Source organism: Onychomys torridus, chromosome 7, assembly GCF_903995425.1.
Source record: "Onychomys torridus chromosome 7, mOncTor1.1, whole genome shotgun sequence".
NCBI lineage: Eukaryota > Metazoa > Chordata > Mammalia > Rodentia > Cricetidae > Onychomys > Onychomys torridus.
In genome coordinates this window covers 16,984,062-17,000,677 of record NC_050449.1, presented here as the reverse complement: position 1 = coordinate 17,000,677, position 16,616 = coordinate 16,984,062, and the positions used below count along the sequence as shown (strand labels likewise).

The following is a 16,616-nucleotide window of genomic DNA, read 5'->3' as shown; positions in this document are numbered from 1 at the left end:
CACTTTGGCATCGCCGTGGGCTGGAGGGGGCTATCACTCCCCACAACACTGAGGCCAAAGGACCCCCATGCCCCTGGGGCTCAGCCTCCCTGGGTCCAGGGGAGGTTTGCAGTCTCCTCCCTCATCTAGGGCCAGCGTGCTCCCCACCGCAGCAAGCACCCAGCACCCCCCCAAGATGCAGGGGTGGATGGGCCCAAGGTGTCCCCCACATCCCTTCCCATCCACGTGTCGCCCTCTTTTGATTGTCGGGTGTTTTCGTCTTTCCGGACTGTGGAGGAACCATGGATGCACAGCCTTCATGAGCCCCAGCCCTGGCTTCTGACTGGATTTTGCATCCATAACCCTACACTTTGACTTTTTATTCTTATGCAAGTTCCAACAGAAGCCACAGGCTGGAGCCCCTGGGAGCCCCAAACCTTCAACCCACCCCTCAGTGGGCCCAGTCACACCCGAGTCGTGAAGCCCCGCCCACCCACTGGCTCTAGTTGCTTTCTTCCGGTGTCCTCTGCGTTTGGTGTCTGGCCACGGTCCCATTTGAACGTCCGACTCTCTCTCCCCACCCTCCTGGTGTTGTTCTTAACCGTCTGTGGAGTTTCTGCTGCAAGGAACAAAAAAAAAAAAAAAAATAAAAAAAAGACCAAAAAAAAAAAATGAAAAAAAAAAAAAAAAAGAAAAAAAAAAAGAAAGAAAACTCAGAAGATGAAATACAGCAACAGGAAAAAAAAAGACAAAAACACACACAAAGACGATTAAAAAACAAAAAAAAAAGGAAAAAAAAAGATAAACTGTCACCAGTTAACTTTCTTGTACTTTTTTGCTGGATTTAGCTTCATGTAGTTTTAACTTATTGCCATGTTAACTATTTATTATCCTTGTTGGCCTGTTAAGGACCTTTGTGTATATTTCTGTTCTTTCATTGGTTTGCAAGTTGAAGGAAGACGTCCCTTTTCTTTCAGTTTTGCTGAGATGTGGTTATGCCTAATTTATTTATAAAAAGGGGAAGTGGAGTCATTAAAGTAATAATTATTAATAACAGTAATGGTAGAGGAGTGCCCCGGGGTGCCGTGGGCTCCGAGGGGTGGGGTCCCCACAGCTGTCGGTACCCAGAGCCTCTCAACGGGATTGTTTTGCTATTGTCTTGAGAAGTTTTTTGTCTATTTAGCTGGTGAACTCTAGCTTGCTCACGATACACCAAACCTATTTATTCTGGTGGTTTCCAAGTCTGCCCTAACCTTTCCCTCCCTCCCAGCAGGACAGGGACTCCCCGCCTTCAGGAGGGTCCGACCCCTTCTTTCCCTGCTGTTTCTGGGGTCTCCCCCTGTCCTCCACACATGCTGGAGGCATCCGAGCAATAAGGGCTGGGTTTGTCCCCCACCCTGGGGGGGAGGGCGGGCTCTGAAGAGGGGGCTCCTCCCCCCACCCCTCCCACCAAGGCCTGGGTCCCTGCTGCCCCCAAGACTGGGAGGAGGGGACTTTTTTCTAAGACACAAGCTTAGCCCAGCCAGGCCCCCTCCCTGGAGGCCAGTCCCCCAAGAGGGCCAGGCCAAGGGCTCCCAGGGAGAGGGGCCCTTGGGTCTTCCAAAGCCCCTGGGGGCCAGGGGCAGGGCCAGCAGGGAGGGGGCTCAGCCCCTCCAACCCTTCCTTCATCCTGTTTATTGGGAAAGTTTCAAACCATGACAGAGTCCATGTTGGAGGTGATATAAAGAACTGTAGAAATAACAAAAAACAAAAAAACAAACCTCAACCCAAACCCACGAACACTTCAAGTTGCTTTAGACTATTTATTACTGAGATTCCAGGCCTGGCCGCGGTAACTGACTTTTACATGGAATTGTTTAATTATTTGTACTTTTCATGCCAGAAAATAAAAAGTTCAGAATCTTAAGTCTCAGGTGATTTGTGCACCCCTGTGGGCAGAGGTGGTGGGAGGGAAACCCAGGAAGGGCACCATCCCCCTGGGCTGGGGTCTCTAATAATGGCAGGTGGATCTCAATAGGCCTCAACAGCCTACAATCTACCAATCACCAGGTGCTGGGTGTCTTGGCCGTCAGTCGGCCTGCAGGGCTGCAAGGCTCTGTACACAGCTGCTTCCCATAGTGCCAATTCTGTAGCTGGGACAGGAGTCCAGGCCCCCATGGCAGGCCTGCAGCTGGAGCTTGAGGCTGTGGGCACTGCTGTCAGCAAGCAGATGGCTGTAGGGGTTAGGGTACATGCCACCAAGCCTGACCTCAGCTCCCTCCCTGGGACTACAGCCAGAGGTCTGTCTCCTAAGCAGCTCTAGATCCTGTCAAGTTTGACAGCAGTAACCAGCATACTCCACATTTGCTGTCTGCTCACACTTAATCCTGTTCTACACCCCGAAATGAAGGCAGACCTAGACAGGCATACTGACCCATGCTTTGGAAGCCTGAGGTAGGAGATACTCTGAGGCTAGCCTGAGCTACACAGACTAACAGGGAAGAAAGGGTGCGCGCGCGCGCACACACACACACACACACACACACACACACACACACAGCCGATGTGGGTGAGTCACATTTATTGTTCTGAGGTCACATGTCAAGTCATCCACTCATCTCCCAGCTGGGGAGGCAGGGGTGAGGTGGGCAGGAAATAACTCCCACCCAGAAATCCAAGGAGAGTGAGCTCCTTTATCCACCTCTGGAGGCTGCTGGGGCCTCAGGAATACAGACGGCTTGGCTAGCCAGGGCCAGAAGTAGGGCTTAGAGCCCCACGGGGTTCCTGCTACCTAGAGGATGGCCAGGAACCCCGGGGTGGGCAGGCCTTGGTCCAGAGACTGCAGGATCAGTAGATTGGTTTCAGGCCTTGAGGTCCTAGGATGGAAGTCAGAATTAGAAGACAGAAGGGCTGGGACAAAAGCAAGCATGGAGGAAGCCCTGGACCCCAGCACTGGACAACTACCAATCATTTTTGAAGGATGTGGCTGAGCTGGCAGACTGTTTGCCTAGCACAGGAAGCCCTGGGTTCGGTCATCGTACCTCGTACAGTGGTGTGGCGGGTGGCCCAGTGGAGGCAGGGCTGACAAACTTTCAGGGCCAGTCTAAACTATCCAACAAAACTGTCTTTGATTTTGAGACAGGGTTTCTCTGTGCAGCCCAGGCTGGCCTTGAACTCACACAGATCTGCCTGCCTCTGCCTCTTGAGTATTGGGATTAAAGGTGTGCGCTGCCACCACCTGGCAATAAAACTGTTTTAAGAAACACTTGGAAGGCAGAGGTAGGCAGATCTCTGTGAATTTGAGGCCAGCCTGGTCTAGGGCTATGTAGAGAGATCCTGTGTCAAAAATCCCCCCAAAAAAACCTGTTTAAGAAAACATGGGCCTGCAAGGTAAGGGTAAGTTGCTGGCCTAAGTTCTGTGCCTGGGGCCCATGTGGTACAGAAGAGAACCAACCTCCAAGCTGTCCTCTGACCACACACACACACACACACACACACACACACACACACACACACACACACACACACATGCACACATGCACACAGGCACATGGTTTACGTCTTTCATCCCAGCACTTGGAAGGCAGAGGCAGGTGGATCACTGAGTTCGAGGCCAGCCTGGGCTACTAAGTGAGTTCCAGGAAAGACACAAAGCTACACAGAGAAACCCTATCTCGGGGGAAAAAAAAAAAAGTTCCAGAACAGCCAAGACTACACAGTGAGACCCTGTCTCACAGATAATAAATAAGTAAGTAATAAGATATAAAGTCAGGGGCACAGGTTAGGAGAGTAGCAAAGTCTGCACACTATAACAGGGACCCTGCTTTCTTACCAGGCTACAGCTCATCATGGTCTCCATCAGTGGGCGCTTCTGGTGGTGGTTCTGGGCAGGCTGCTGGTGTCGTCAGCTCCATGAAGTACTCACAGCGACTAGGCTCCGTGGTACTGGTCACCACAGTCTCTTTGCCACACAGCAGGCGCACCTGGGGATGGGAACACAGCAGGAGTGACGCTGGGCTGGGCTGGTCCAGGCCTGGGTCCCCACGGCCCCAGGGCAGTCACTTACTGTGGTGGAGCGGTTGGGGCCCTGCCAGCAGCCGGTGCCCTGCTCATACTTCATGGCGCTGAACTTGTCATGCTCGGGACCAGCCCACGAGCCCCATGTGCTGTGTGAGAGAGCGGGGGTGCTGAGCACCTGGCCAGTGGGTGGTTAGGGGCAGGGTAAGTGCAACAAACCTTAGCCCACTCACCCAAGGTTGGTTGGGGAGCCCCCATGTTTGGGTTTCTGGGAGACCAGTTTGAAGGGGCAAAGCCGGTAGATGTACCTAAGGGCAGGGAGAAGAGATGAGTGACAGAACACAGGGACCCTAGGCACCTCAAAGCCCTTCCCTGCCTACTGAGTATCCAGGCACACAGGTGGCTCACTGGCACTTCAATGCCCACTGACCCCTGGACTCTGCCTGTGCCCCCCGCCTTGAGAGAGGGTTTCACATAGCCTAGGCTGACCTCAAACATGCTGAAGTAACTGAGGGTGGCCCTGAACTTACGACCCTCCTTGCACCCCTCACCACTATGCTCAGTTTCATGAGGTGACCGAACCCAGACTCAACTTGAGGTCCTCCTGCCTCAGCCCCCAGTGAAGAGATCAGAGCTATGAATCCTAACTTCTTTTCGCCCCGTGCCCTCCCTCGTACCCCACCCCACCAGCGCCAGGATGTACTCATTGGTGGTGAGCTCGTAGCACTGGCTGTAGAGGTAGGCGAACTCCCCCTGGGGACCGAAATCAAAGGAGATCTCTTGTTCCAAACTCCTGGAAAAGCAGGTCCAATGGTGGAGGGTGCGAGGACCCCAGAGCCCCACACGGAAGGGCCAGGGGGAAGGGGAGCAAGGACCCCAGAGCCCCCACACGGAAGGGCCAGGGAAGGGGAGCAAGGACCCCAGAGCCCCACACGGATTAAAGGGCAGGGAAGGGGAGCAAGGACCCCAGACCCCCACGGGCAAGGCCAGGGGAAGGGAGCAAGGACCCCAGAGCCCCCCACGGAAGGGCCAGGGGAAGGGGAGCAAGGACCCCAGAGCCCCACACGGAAGGGCCAGGGGAAGGGGAGCAAGGACCCCAGAGCCCCCCACGGAAGGGCCAGGGGAAGGGGAGCAAGGACCCCAGAGCCCCCCACGGAGGGGCCAGGGGAAGGGGAGCAAGGACCCCAGAGCCCCACACGGAAGGGCCAGGGGAAGGGGAGCAAGGACCCCAGAGCCCCACACGGAAGGGCCAGGGGAAGGGGAGCAAGGACCCCAGAGCCCCCCACGGAAGGGCCAGGCGAAGGGGAGCAAGGACCCCAGAGCCCCACACGGAAGGGCCAGGGGAAGGGGAGCAAGGACCCCAGAGCCCCACACGGAAGGGCCAGGGGAAGGGGAGCAAGGACCCCAGAGCCCCACACGGAAGGGCCAGGGGAAGGGAGCAAGGACCCCAGAGCCCCACACGGAAGGGCCAGGGGAAGGGGAGCAAGGACCCCAGAGCCCCACACGGAAGGGCCAGGGGAAGGGGAGCAAGGACCCAGAGCCCCACACGGAAGGGCCAGGCGAAGGGGAGCAAGGACCCCAGAGCCCCACACGGAAGGGCCAGGGGAAGGGGAGCAAGGACCCCAGAGCCCCACACGGAAGGGCCAGGGGAAGGGAGCAAGGACCCCAGAGCCCCACACGGAAGGGCCAGGGGAAGGGGAGCAAGGACCCCAGAGCCCCACACGGAAGGGCCAGGGGAAGGGGAGCAAGGACCCCAGAGCCCCACACGGAAGGGCCAGGGGAAGGGGAGCAAGGACCCCAGAGCCCCACACGGAAGGGCCAGGCGAAGGGGAGCAAGGACCCCAGAGCCCCACACGGAAGGGCCAGGGGAAGGGGAGCAAGGACCCAAGAGTCCCACACGGAAGGGCCAGGGGAAGGGGAGCAAGGACCCCAGAGCCCCACACGGAAGGGCCAGGGGAAGGGGAGCAAGGACCCAAGAGCCCCAACAGAAGGGCCAGGGGAAGGGTGTGAGGACCCGAGAGCCCCACACGGAAGGGCCCAGCTGCATGGTGGGCAGACACAGGCTGTGCCTGGGGTCTTGCAAGCGCCAGGTTGGCCCCTCCTCCAAGGGGAGCCACTGTACAGTGAGCTGGTGGTACACTGTAACTGGGCAGGAGGCAGCCTTGGTGCCCATACCTGATGGACTCCTCCATCTCTTTCAAGGACCGCTCAGCTTCCTCAAACTTATTCCGGGCCTCCTGTGCAGCTGAGGGATGGGAGATCAGAGGGGCCCCAGTTCCATGAGAGAAGACAATGAATGGGGCCCCATGGAGAACGTGACAGTTGCCTCTTATGCCTCTGGGTTTGTCCCCAACAATGATGGCCCTCTAGGCCTGACCAACTGCAGGTGAACCTCCTCTGCTGCCTGGCTCTCTAGAGAGCAGGGCCAGGGCTCCTGGGCCCTGCTGGTTCCTGGCCTGTTCTGTGTGTTACAAACAAGTACAGCCCATGAGGAGAGGAGACTCTTGGGGATAGGAACAGCAATTCCCAAGCAACCTGGGCATCGCAGGGCCAGGGAGCACCTCCACATAAGGGCAGACCTGCTCATGGGAGATGGTGCCTGGTTGTCGGACAGGGAAGCTGGACCCCTTCCCAGCAGCTCCCCACTCACCATCGATGACAGCCTGCGTCTCCTCATCGTAGGGTGGCATCTTTTCATCCTCAGGGGGGCTGGCAGGCTGCGGGGGCTGCAGAGGGGCTGGGGCCTCCTGGGGAGAGGGCAGGGCCCAGTCAGCAGGCAGTCCCTCCCACCCACCTGCCCACCATTCTCCCAACACACACCTTGGGTTTCTCCCCCTGCACCTCCTCCTCCTCCTCCTCTTCCTCCTCCTCCTCCTCCTCTTCCTCTTCCTCTTCCTCCTCTGTGGGTGGCAACACTGGTGGCTGCTCCTCTTTGGGTTCAATCTCATCCGGAGCAGAAGGGGCAGGCGTCTCAGTGGGCAGCACCTGGCAGACCCGGGATTGTGGAGGCCAATGCTGAGAACTTGGGGAGCAACCTCATCTCAAGGCTGGGGATCACTGGTTCACACATCTTGGCCTCCATGGCGGACCGGGTGCCAGCCCAGGAGGTATTTTTGTGAGGGGTTGGGGGGGGGGGCAGGACCACTTCCCCTCCTTTCCCCACAGACCTCGGAGCGGTACTTGTCCCTGATGCTGGCCCAGACACGGTCATAGAAGGAGGTAGTGTCAGTCTGTGTGTCCCCACTGAGAAGGGCCTGTGTGCATTGGGGTGGGGTCAGGGTTAGGCCTTCAGAAGCCCACCCACCCTGCCCCAGGCACTCACAACTAGGGACCAGGTCATAGCAGATGGGCCAGGTACTATGACCTGGAGGGACAGCAGAGGCCTGAAGGAGGTCCAGGGGTTGGGAAGTAAGGGGACATCAGGACTAGGCAGACGTACAGAGGCATAGTGCCGGAGTGTGCCATACCCTAAGCAATGGTCCAGAAGGGGCAGGGAAGGGCCTAGTTTGAAGTAGAGAGATGGTGGAGGAGCAGAGCCAGGATGGCAGGTAGAGAGAGAGCTGAGGCCTAGGGACAGCATGTACAGGACTCCTACTCTGAGGCAGCGAGCAGAGGTAAGAGGGGTGGACAAGCAGGGGAACAGGCTCCATGTGCTCTGGTACTAGTCCAGGGTCCTACCAGGAAGCCAGCAACATATGGTCTCACACTGATGTGAATGGCCTCACCTCAGGCCAGCGGGGAGCTCTCCACCACAGCTGACCTACCCTGACCCTCTCACCCTGAATGTACTCTAGGCAGGTGGTCTCTACAAGTCCCAGGTCAAGGCCTAGGGTACCTGGGCCTCCCCTTCGGATAGCACTGCATCCCCATCTGTGTCTAGCTCCGGGTGAGTCTGTAGCTCAGCCACCGAAACCCTGAGGGAGTAGAGACAAGGAAGGGTGAGGCTCCTTGGGGCCTCTACACATGAGTGTGAGGGCTGGGGTGAGAGGGGCAGGGCCCAGTCACTTCCCACTCTCCCCTAGGGGACCTAACTCTAAAAAGACTCAGGGCAGAGTTGGAAGATTCACACCTACACCCTGTATCCCCAAACCCGCTTCTTGATCCACCAGCTTCCATCCGCTTCTGCCCCACATGCCAGCACCTCAAAAGCACCCGATGCCCAACGGCAGTGACAGCTCTCACCTGCCATCCCATGGCTCGAGGCTCAGACAGGAAGACTACGAATCTGAGACCAGCCTGGCTCCTTGATAAGTTCAAGGCCAGGTTAGTCGGACGGGGACGAGGGGCTCAGTGGGCAGCGCAGTCACACTTACAACCCATCCTTGTTGTCATCCAGTTCCTGGAAGGCACTGGCCGCCAGCTCCTGCTCCCGCCGGGCCTTGGCAGCAGCTTGCTGCTCTGTGGAGGGGGACATCCTGTCATGCTGTGGCACAAGAGGTCACATCTAAACCCCTCAAACCTGCCCTTACCACACAGGGGGCCCACCATGAGAGCAGTCTGACACTGAGCGCTGGATTTAACAAAGGTCTGTGTCGTCTGGGAGGGAGGATGGATTCAGGAACAAGATAAATAAGTGAGGGACCACCAAGACGGTTCAGCAGGCCTGCCGCCAAGCCTGACCACCTGAGTTCAGTCCCTGAGTCCCATATGATGGAAGATGAATACGGACCCTGCAGGCACACACATTCCCATCCCCAAGGAACAGGTGAAGCTTAAGAGTTGGGGAGTTGGGAAAAAGGTGAGTGGGGTCCTGGACTGTGAAAGATGGGACAACAGAACCTGCAGGTGTCCAGAGCCCCTGCAGGGCACAGACACCCCAAGAGCTCTATGCAGGTGTGTCCAGAGCCCCTGCAGGGCAGACACCCCAAGAGCACTATGCAGGTGTGTCCAGAGCCCCTGCAGGGCACAGACACCCCAAGAGCTCTATGCAGGTGTGTCCAGAGCCCCTGCAGGGCAGACACCCCAAGAGCTCTATGCAGGTTGTGTCCAGAGCCCCTGCAAGGCACAGACACCCCAAGAGCTCTATGCAGGTGTGTCCAGAGCCCCTGCAGGGCAGACACCCCAAGAGCTCTATGCAGGTTGTGTCCAGAGCCCCTGCAGGGCACAGATACCCCAAGAGCTCTATGCAGGTGTGTCCAGAGCCCCTGCAGGGCAGACACCCCAAGAGCTCTATGCAGGTGTGTCCAAAGCCCCTACAGGGCAGACACCCCAAGAGCTCTATGCAGGTGTGTCCAGAGCCCCTGCAGGGCAGACACCCCAAGAGCTCTATGCAGGTGTGTCCAGAGCCCCTACAGGGCAGACACCCCAAGAGCTCTATGCAGGTGTGTCCAGGCCCCTGCAGGGCACAGACACCCCAAGAGACACAGACACCTGCAAGGCCCGGAGTGATCTGCAGCAGCAGGAGCCTGCCTCACCCTTCCTTCCCATCACTTTTCACCTAGTTACTTGGCCTTTTCTTTCTCAACTATGGATCTACTGTACCCCAGGCTGCCAACTCACTAGGAAACCAAGGCTGACCTTGTTTCTGTTTGTTTATTTGTTTTTTGTTTTTTTTTTTTTTAAGACAGGGTCTCACTAGGTAGCTCTGGCTGTAGACCAGGTTGGCTTCGAACTCAGATCAAACTGCCTCTGTGCTGGGATTAATCCCACCAGAGTGCTGGGATTAAAGGCATATACTACTTGGCTGGCCTTGGATTCTTTATTCATCTCCTAAGGACTGGAACAATAGTCCCCCAAGTCCTGGCTCCTTCTCTATATTTTATTTCATTTATTAGAGACAGGGTCTCACTCTGTAGGCCAAGTTTGTCTGGTATTTGTAATCCTCCTGCCTTATCCTCCCAAGAGCTGGGATGACAGGTGTTGTGACTGTTGGGACAAGTAGAACCAAATTCAAAAGTTAAGGTGGGGGTGACCAAAAGGAGGATGGCATCTCCTCAGAGACAGGTTAGGTCAGGAAACATGCACGCATCTAAACTCACACCCTGTGCAGGCTGAAGGCTTAGCACAGTGGTAGAGCTCAGCCTAGAACCCCCACAGCGAGAGGCAGGGGTAACAGGAGAGCAAAGGCTGGCCCAAGCAGGTAGAAGGCCCTGGGGAACTGAGCTGCACATTGCTGAGAGGTCAAAGGTCTTTAACTTGGGCTTGAGATTCCTGGAGGGAAGGTTCTAGGCACCAGACAAAATGAAAACACACATCTGTAGAAAAGGCTCATGCATCCAAGGCTACAAATTATTCCTATAGTTTCCACCCTTAATGGCCAATACAAAGTTAACTAGGCACACAAAGAAATGAGCAATCATGATAATTAAAAAAGAGTCCAGAAGATGGTGGGGCACACCTTTAAATAAAATTCCAGCACTTGAGAGGCAGAGGCAGGTGGACCTCTATAAGTTCTAGACCATGTCTCAAAACATACCAACAAACAAAAGCAAGCAAACAAATCAAAACATAAATAACCCAGGCATAGTATACATGCCTGTGATCCGAGCATCCAGCATACAGTCAGAAGAATTAGGAGTTCTAGGTCTTCCTCATCTACGTAGGAAATTAAGGCAGCCTGGGCCACATGAGGCTCTGCCTCAAAAACAAAGATGAGATGGGGTATAGCTCAGTGGTAGAGCACTTGGCTAGCATGTGTAAGGCCCTGCACCAGGGGCAGAGAACCTCACAACAGAACTCCTCAGGAATTGGAGCTCCCAGCCCTGGGATCCTTTCTGGTCAGAGCTGAAGCACTACCCCACAGCATACCTTCCCACAGCTTCCGGTGCTGGTCTTTGGCCTCCTTCTCTGGCTTCTCCGCTTCTTCCTTCACTGTCCGCAGCATTTCTACCTGGTCTTCCAGAGACTTCTTTCCAGCCTGAAGCTCAAGCAGCTTACCCTGGAGGGAGAGTGGAAGGCGGGAAGCAGCTCTGTCTCAGCCTGGTCCTCTCGTGTGCCTGTTCCCCAAGATCTTTCCAGGACACTACATCACAGGACACACACCCCCATCACAGAACACACACCCACAAAACAGGACACACACCAGCATCACAGAGCACACACCCCCATCACAGAACACACACCCACACCACAGAACACTGCATCACAGAACACACACCCGCACCACAGGACACTGCATCACAGAACACACACCTGCACCACAGGACACTGCATCACAGAACACACACCCACACCACAGGACACTGCATCACAGAACACACACCCGCACCACAGGACACCCACACCATAGGACACACACCTGCATCACAGGACACCTGCACCACAGGGTATCCCCACTTTATTTTGGTTCCCTGTGGCTTTTTGGAGCCTAGACGCTTCATACAGCCCATGCCATCCTGTGACATCAGGCCTCTTCCCCAGTACACCTGTCACATCTCCATCATTTAAACATGTAGCAGTCAGATGACAACTCACAGGTCTCAGTTCTCTCCTGGGAATCAAACTCAGGTCATCAGGCTTGGTGTCCAAGTATCTTTACCCACTGAGCCATCTCATGGCACCCCATTGCCATCCCTATCCTGAAACTCAAGGGTAACGTTCAGATCCTCCCCCAACCCTCCCCGCTTCCAGTTCTTCCCACTGGCTTTCAGCCTGGAACACTTTCCATGGCTGACTTGAATTACCTACAGATTTCCATTAAGATAGCCCCTCCTCCAGGAAATCAGCTTCATTTCCTGTCCCCAGGATGGGTGAGGGTAACCATGCAAGAAAGCTTGATGCCCTGAGGTCCCTGAACATCTCTACCCAACAGCAAGGATATAACTTTCTAACTATCTAGAATTCCCGAGGCAGGTGCCCGCACAGCACCAGGTATACCCTGGGCATCCATACATGTTCTAAGAAGCAACAGGGCTGGGAGTACAGAACGGGGTGAACACTGCCTAGAATCCCCCAGTGAGGAGCTGGGGTGTGTCTCTGTGGGAGCCCCTGCCTAGAATCCCCCAGTGAGGGGCTGGGGTGTGGATCAGTGGTGGAGTCCCTGCCTAGAATTCCCAGTGAGGGGCTGGGGCAGAGCTCAGCAGTGGTAGAGCCCTGTTTGACAGCCTTGGGTTGTAGCTCAATACTAGAGTGCCTGCCTAGCTTACACAAAGCCTTGGGTTCCAGCTTCAGCACAATAATAAAAGAAAGGAAGATATGGGCATGGTAGTGCATGCCGTTAATCCCAGAACTCAGTAGGCAGAGACAGGTGAAGCTCTGTGAGTTTGAGGTCAGCCTTCTCTACATAGGAAACTCCAGGCAGGCCAGGGCTACACAGACCCTGTCTCAAAAAAACAAATCAATTTAAAAGGGGTGGGGGTGGGGTGGTAACAACAAAGAGCACCCCAGGCAAGCTCTGGTCTGGAGGCACAGACAGGGCTCCCACAAAGTGTAAGGCAGGATGCCCTCCTCACCTCCCCTGGAAGGCAAGGGTTACACAGAACTGACCTCATCACTTGGCTTCCCCAGATCCCCTGAATTTGAAAGGGCAATCACTGCCCACTGAATGAGGCAGGGCCTTCCAGCTCCTCAATTCGGAGAGAGATTCTCCAGCCCCAGGGGTGGGAGAGAGGGGCCTGAAATCTTCCTTGGACAGTCCCATCTCAGTGCATTCGGAAGGACCTCCCAAGCAGTACTGCTGCTGCTGCATGGATGAGGCAAGCCAGTGGGCAGAGGAGGGAGACACAGCCTAAGAACACTCAAGTACTACCGTACTCATTCAGTGCAGCGGTTTCTACTGCCAGTAAATTGAGAGATTTCCCCAGAACTACAGTGTCACCAACCACCAGCCTAGGTTACAGACAGTGGGGTGGGGATACAAAGAGATAGATGTTCTTCCTGTCTGCAAGAGTTAACACCCTGGCTTGTAAGCTCATAGCCTCTTACTTGGGAAGTGCTTGGTCAAACACTCATAAAGACAGACACAGGCACCCGGTGGTGGTGGTGGGCGCACGCCTTTAATCCCAGCACTCGGGAGGCAGAGCCAGGCGGATCTCTGTGAGTTCGAGGCCAGCCTGGTCTATAGTGCGAGATCCAGGACAAGCACCAAAAAAAAAAACTACACAGAGAAACTCTGTCTGGAAAAAAAAAAAAAAAAAAAACAGACAGACACAGGCTCATCACAGCTCAGAGTCAAGTGCATACCCACATGTGTTTACTCATCCATCACTCAAGGACCCCAAGCCCAGGTCCTGCCAATGAATCTCACCTGTTTCTCTTCCCGGGCTGTCTTCCACTCCTCAATGAGCATCTTCTTGAGGCGGAAGCCCTCTCGGGTGACCTCAGCCAGCTGCTGCAGGGACTCTTTTTCCTTACGACCCTTCTCTCTGGAGCAGACATACATAAGTACCACTAAAGACACTCAGGACCCAGCAGGTTTGGCTGTTCCAGCAGGGCCTGAGTTACCTGCAAGCTCCACACACACCCCTCATGAACAATGCTGAGGAAGGTAAGACACAGAACCCTCTTCCACCTGCCCTCCGGGTTCTTTGGACCAGAGGCCTCAGTTCGGTCCTTGAGAAGAGGGACAGGTGTGCACAGCCTGTCTATCCTTGGGATTACAGAACAGACTAGGAAGTGGTGAGGAATGGGGTTGGAAGCTAGGCCCCAAATGACTGAAGAGGAAGAGTAAGAACCACAGGCTCAGGCCAATCGTGGTGACGCACACCTTGAATCTCAGCACTTGGGAGGCAGATCTCTGGGAGTCTGGGGCAGCCTGGTCCATAGAGTGAGTACCAGCCCAGCCAAGGCCCCACAGTAAGACCCTAGCTCCTAACAAAACATCAAAACCCAAACCAAGAGCTACAGGTTTGTCAGGTGTGGAGCACTCGGGAGGCAGAGGCAGGTGGATCTCTGTGAGTGAGTTCGAGGCCAGCCTGGTCTACAGAGCTAGTCCAGGACAGGCTCCAAAGCTGCAGAGAAACCCTGTCTCGAAAAACAAAACAAACAAACAAAAACAAGTGGGGGTGGGGGTGGAAAAAAGAAACCAAGTATTGAGAGCATTCATCCAATTAGATCTCAAGTTCAATGTGGCCACCAAACAGGCCAATCATTTCTCTTCCTGCACCGAGTTTCTTCAGTTTTTTGTTTTTTGAAACAGGGTCTCTGGCAGCCCATGCTTCAGGTTCAGTGGCGCCAAAGACAATCTAGGACCTCCCACCACCACCTCCCAAGTGCTGTGACCCCAGGCCTGTCCCACCAGCTCCCTCAACTGCTACACAGCTGGAGGGAGTGCTGGCGATGTGGAGTTCCCTAGGGGCACGGCCAGTGGATTCACAAAAGGCGCCACAGCGGTGTAGGGTGCAGACTTGTAATCCCAGCACTCAGGAGGTTAAGGGAGGAGACTCATGAGGCTAGGCTGCCTGGGCACGCCGAGGGAGAGCCTAGCTCTAAAAACCAAGCAGGGCTGCAGAGACTTCACTTGCTGCTCTTCTGGAGGACCTGAATTCAACTTGTAACTCCAACTCCAGGGGACCAGACACTCTCTTCTGGCCTGGGTAGTAGACATGCATGTGGGTGGCATATTCTCTCCCTCTCCCCCTCTTACTCTCTCACACAAACACACACACCATAAAAATAAACCTGCCTCCCTGGACTGGAGGTGTGTGCCACCATACTCAGCAAATGAAAATTAATCTTAAAAATCAAAGGAAAAACAAAACAAGACAAAACAGACCAGGAAGCAGCCTGACCTCCAAGTAGAGCTTGGCAGGGTAGCAGGGTACCCAGGGTCCCCCCGCTGCCCACCCACCTGCACGTGTTCTCACAGACGCTGCCGCTGTTGTACTCATCTGTCCCGTCACAGCAATCTGAGGCGGGGGTGAGGGCAGAGATCAAAGAGGGCAGTCCCCCACGCCGGCCCCGCCTCCTTCCCCAAATCCCCAGGTATCGCCACTTACCACATACCCCATCGTTAACCCGGCTAGAGGGAATGTACAAGGGCTTGTACCCAGTGTTGGTGCAGTGGAAGCTGCCATTGGGACAAGCAGCTGTGCCTGCAGGAAAAGAAAGTCTGTTGAATGTGCTCCAAGCCAGACTCATCTAGTCACGGGAAGCACCAGAAAAGTAGGCATAAATTCGGTGTGGTGGTAAATGTCTGCAATCCCAGCATTTGGGAGGCAAAAGCAGGATCGATAGGTCAAAATCACTCTCAGCTACACTGTGTGTTCAAGGCCAGCCTGGGCTACATGAAGTGTCTGAAAAACAAAAATAAACCAAGGAACAACCAAGGGAAGAAAGGGCATCTTCAGGGGCCTGCAACCGCCCCCCTTCTCCTCTGCCTTCACCAGTCCCTAGAATGCCATTTAGCCTCACTCCCCTCCCAACTCTGAGAGGTGCTCATGCTGACTCTTCCTGGCCAGAAACCTCACCTCCTTCTGGAAGCCATTCCTGGTTCCTCTCTGGCTGCCGACTTGATCATAAATCTGAACATTTGGTCTTTTACTTGGGAATGGAAACCAGAAGCTGAGACCTACAAATTCTAGCACTGAGCCAACCCAAGCCAACAGGGATCTCATTTCTGTGCCCCATCCTGCTCACTGAGCCTGGAGCAATGGGAAGACAGGGCCCTAATCCTTAGGGGCATCTGCTCTTGGCAAACTCCTTCAACAGGCAGTAAGGAGATGCAGAAAAGCTCACCAGGCTCATCTGAGGCATCCCTGCAGTCGCAGTAATCATCGTTGACCTGATCGAATGGGATGGTGGCTGTGCCATCTAAACACGTGAAAGGCTTAGATTCGTCATAGAAGTGATGGTCTGGGGAAGAAAACAAGAGGTTCAGCCCAGATGTCTCAAATAATAAATACTACCTCTGTCCTACCCATTCACCAGTGGGAATGCTACGGGAAACTGAGGCAAACGGCGGGCAATGCCCTCCGGACCACCAGGCTATGCACATAAAGGACTCACTGCTGAGGGAAACGCCCCGGGGTCTCTTAACCTCTACGGCCCAGCAGAGGGGCAGCAGCAGCAGCAGCAGCAACATTCCGTCCGGGTCGAGACCGGAAGTGTGTTCTGCAACAGGAAGCAGGCTGTAGGAAGATGTGCTATGTCCTCTCACTGCAGGAAAGAATGAAGCATCCGGTCATTGAGACAGGGCTGCTTAGCCCAAACTGGACTCACCACTACTTCCGGGAAATGAGGGCTCAATGGGCTGCCGAGTTGGAGGTGCAGGGCCAGGGGGTCTCCCCAACCCGAGCCAGTGAAAGCCTCAAAGGGAACTCAAAACCTTAGGTCTCTGTAACCGGGTGAAGTGGGCAACTCCCGCCATCGGGCCCAAAGGAATTACAGTCCCTCCACACCACCTCCCTAATGCAACCTATAAGAAATCAGGGTGCCTTCCTCCCACCGCTACTTCATCACCTACACGAGGCCGAGACAAAGGTCAACAGCCCCCGCACCAGCTCGGCTCAGCAGCCACGGTTCCTGCCGCAGAAAGAAAACGGAACGCTCTGGGATGCGTCACTTCCGTTCCGCTCGCCACGCTTGGAGAACGGCCACTCGGGGACGCCATGTTGGGAGTGGCCGCCGAGGCGGCCATCTTGAGTAGGAACATGAAGACAGCCTTAGAGACAACAGATCGGAAGTCTAGCGCTTAATGGCGGCGCAATGTGCCTCCATCTTGGGAGTGGCGGGTTCCTGGCCACTACCGGCGAACACGCAGGGAG

General features: G+C 55.2%; 1 protein-coding gene across 4 annotated transcripts; it reads right to left on the bottom strand.

The window, feature by feature from the left end:
* Positions 1 to 338: 338 nt before the first annotated feature.
* Prkcsh (protein kinase C substrate 80K-H) lies at positions 339 to 16,571 on the bottom strand. Of its 4 annotated transcripts, none has more exons than XM_036193493.1 (18): positions 16,316 to 16,571; positions 15,859 to 16,008; positions 15,589 to 15,705; positions 14,850 to 14,945; positions 14,702 to 14,759; positions 13,160 to 13,277; positions 10,723 to 10,852; positions 8,289 to 8,373; positions 7,811 to 7,889; positions 7,143 to 7,229; positions 6,796 to 6,960; positions 6,626 to 6,722; positions 6,151 to 6,220; positions 4,679 to 4,768; positions 4,209 to 4,283; positions 4,025 to 4,124; positions 3,791 to 3,941; positions 339 to 598 (listed from the first exon to the last, which is right to left on the bottom strand). In XM_036193493.1, the coding sequence occupies exons 2-17, from the start codon at positions 15,932 to 15,934 to the stop codon at positions 3,795 to 3,797; spliced, it is 1,590 nt and encodes a 529-aa protein (XP_036049386.1). In that variant the 5' UTR covers positions 15,935 to 16,008; positions 16,316 to 16,571; the 3' UTR covers positions 339 to 598; positions 3,791 to 3,794. The 4 variants fall into 4 exon arrangements, with proteins under 4 accessions (XP_036049386.1, XP_036049385.1, XP_036049384.1 ...); XM_036193492.1 differs by lacking the exon at positions 339 to 598 and adding an exon at positions 2,523 to 2,834 and having other exon boundaries at positions 16,312 to 16,571; XM_036193491.1 differs by lacking the exon at positions 339 to 598 and adding an exon at positions 2,523 to 2,834.
* Positions 16,572 to 16,616: the final 45 nt, after the last annotated feature.

What these genes read in the sequence shown, in the direction of transcription:
- Prkcsh (XM_036193493.1), bottom strand. Translation starts at nt 15,934, where the DNA reads ATGTTGCTGCTGCTGCTGCTGCTGCCCCTCTGCTGGGCCGTAGAGGTT. An exon ending in TATCCGAAGGGGAGGCCCAG is followed by an intron (nt 7,230 to 7,810) that starts GTACCCTAGGCC and finishes CAATGCACACAG; the next exon opens with GCCCTTCTCAGTGGGGACAC. An exon ending in TGCAGGGGGAGAAACCCAAG is followed by an intron (nt 6,723 to 6,795) that starts GTGTGTGTTGGG and finishes CCCTCTCCCCAG; the next exon opens with GAGGCCCCAGCCCCTCTGCA.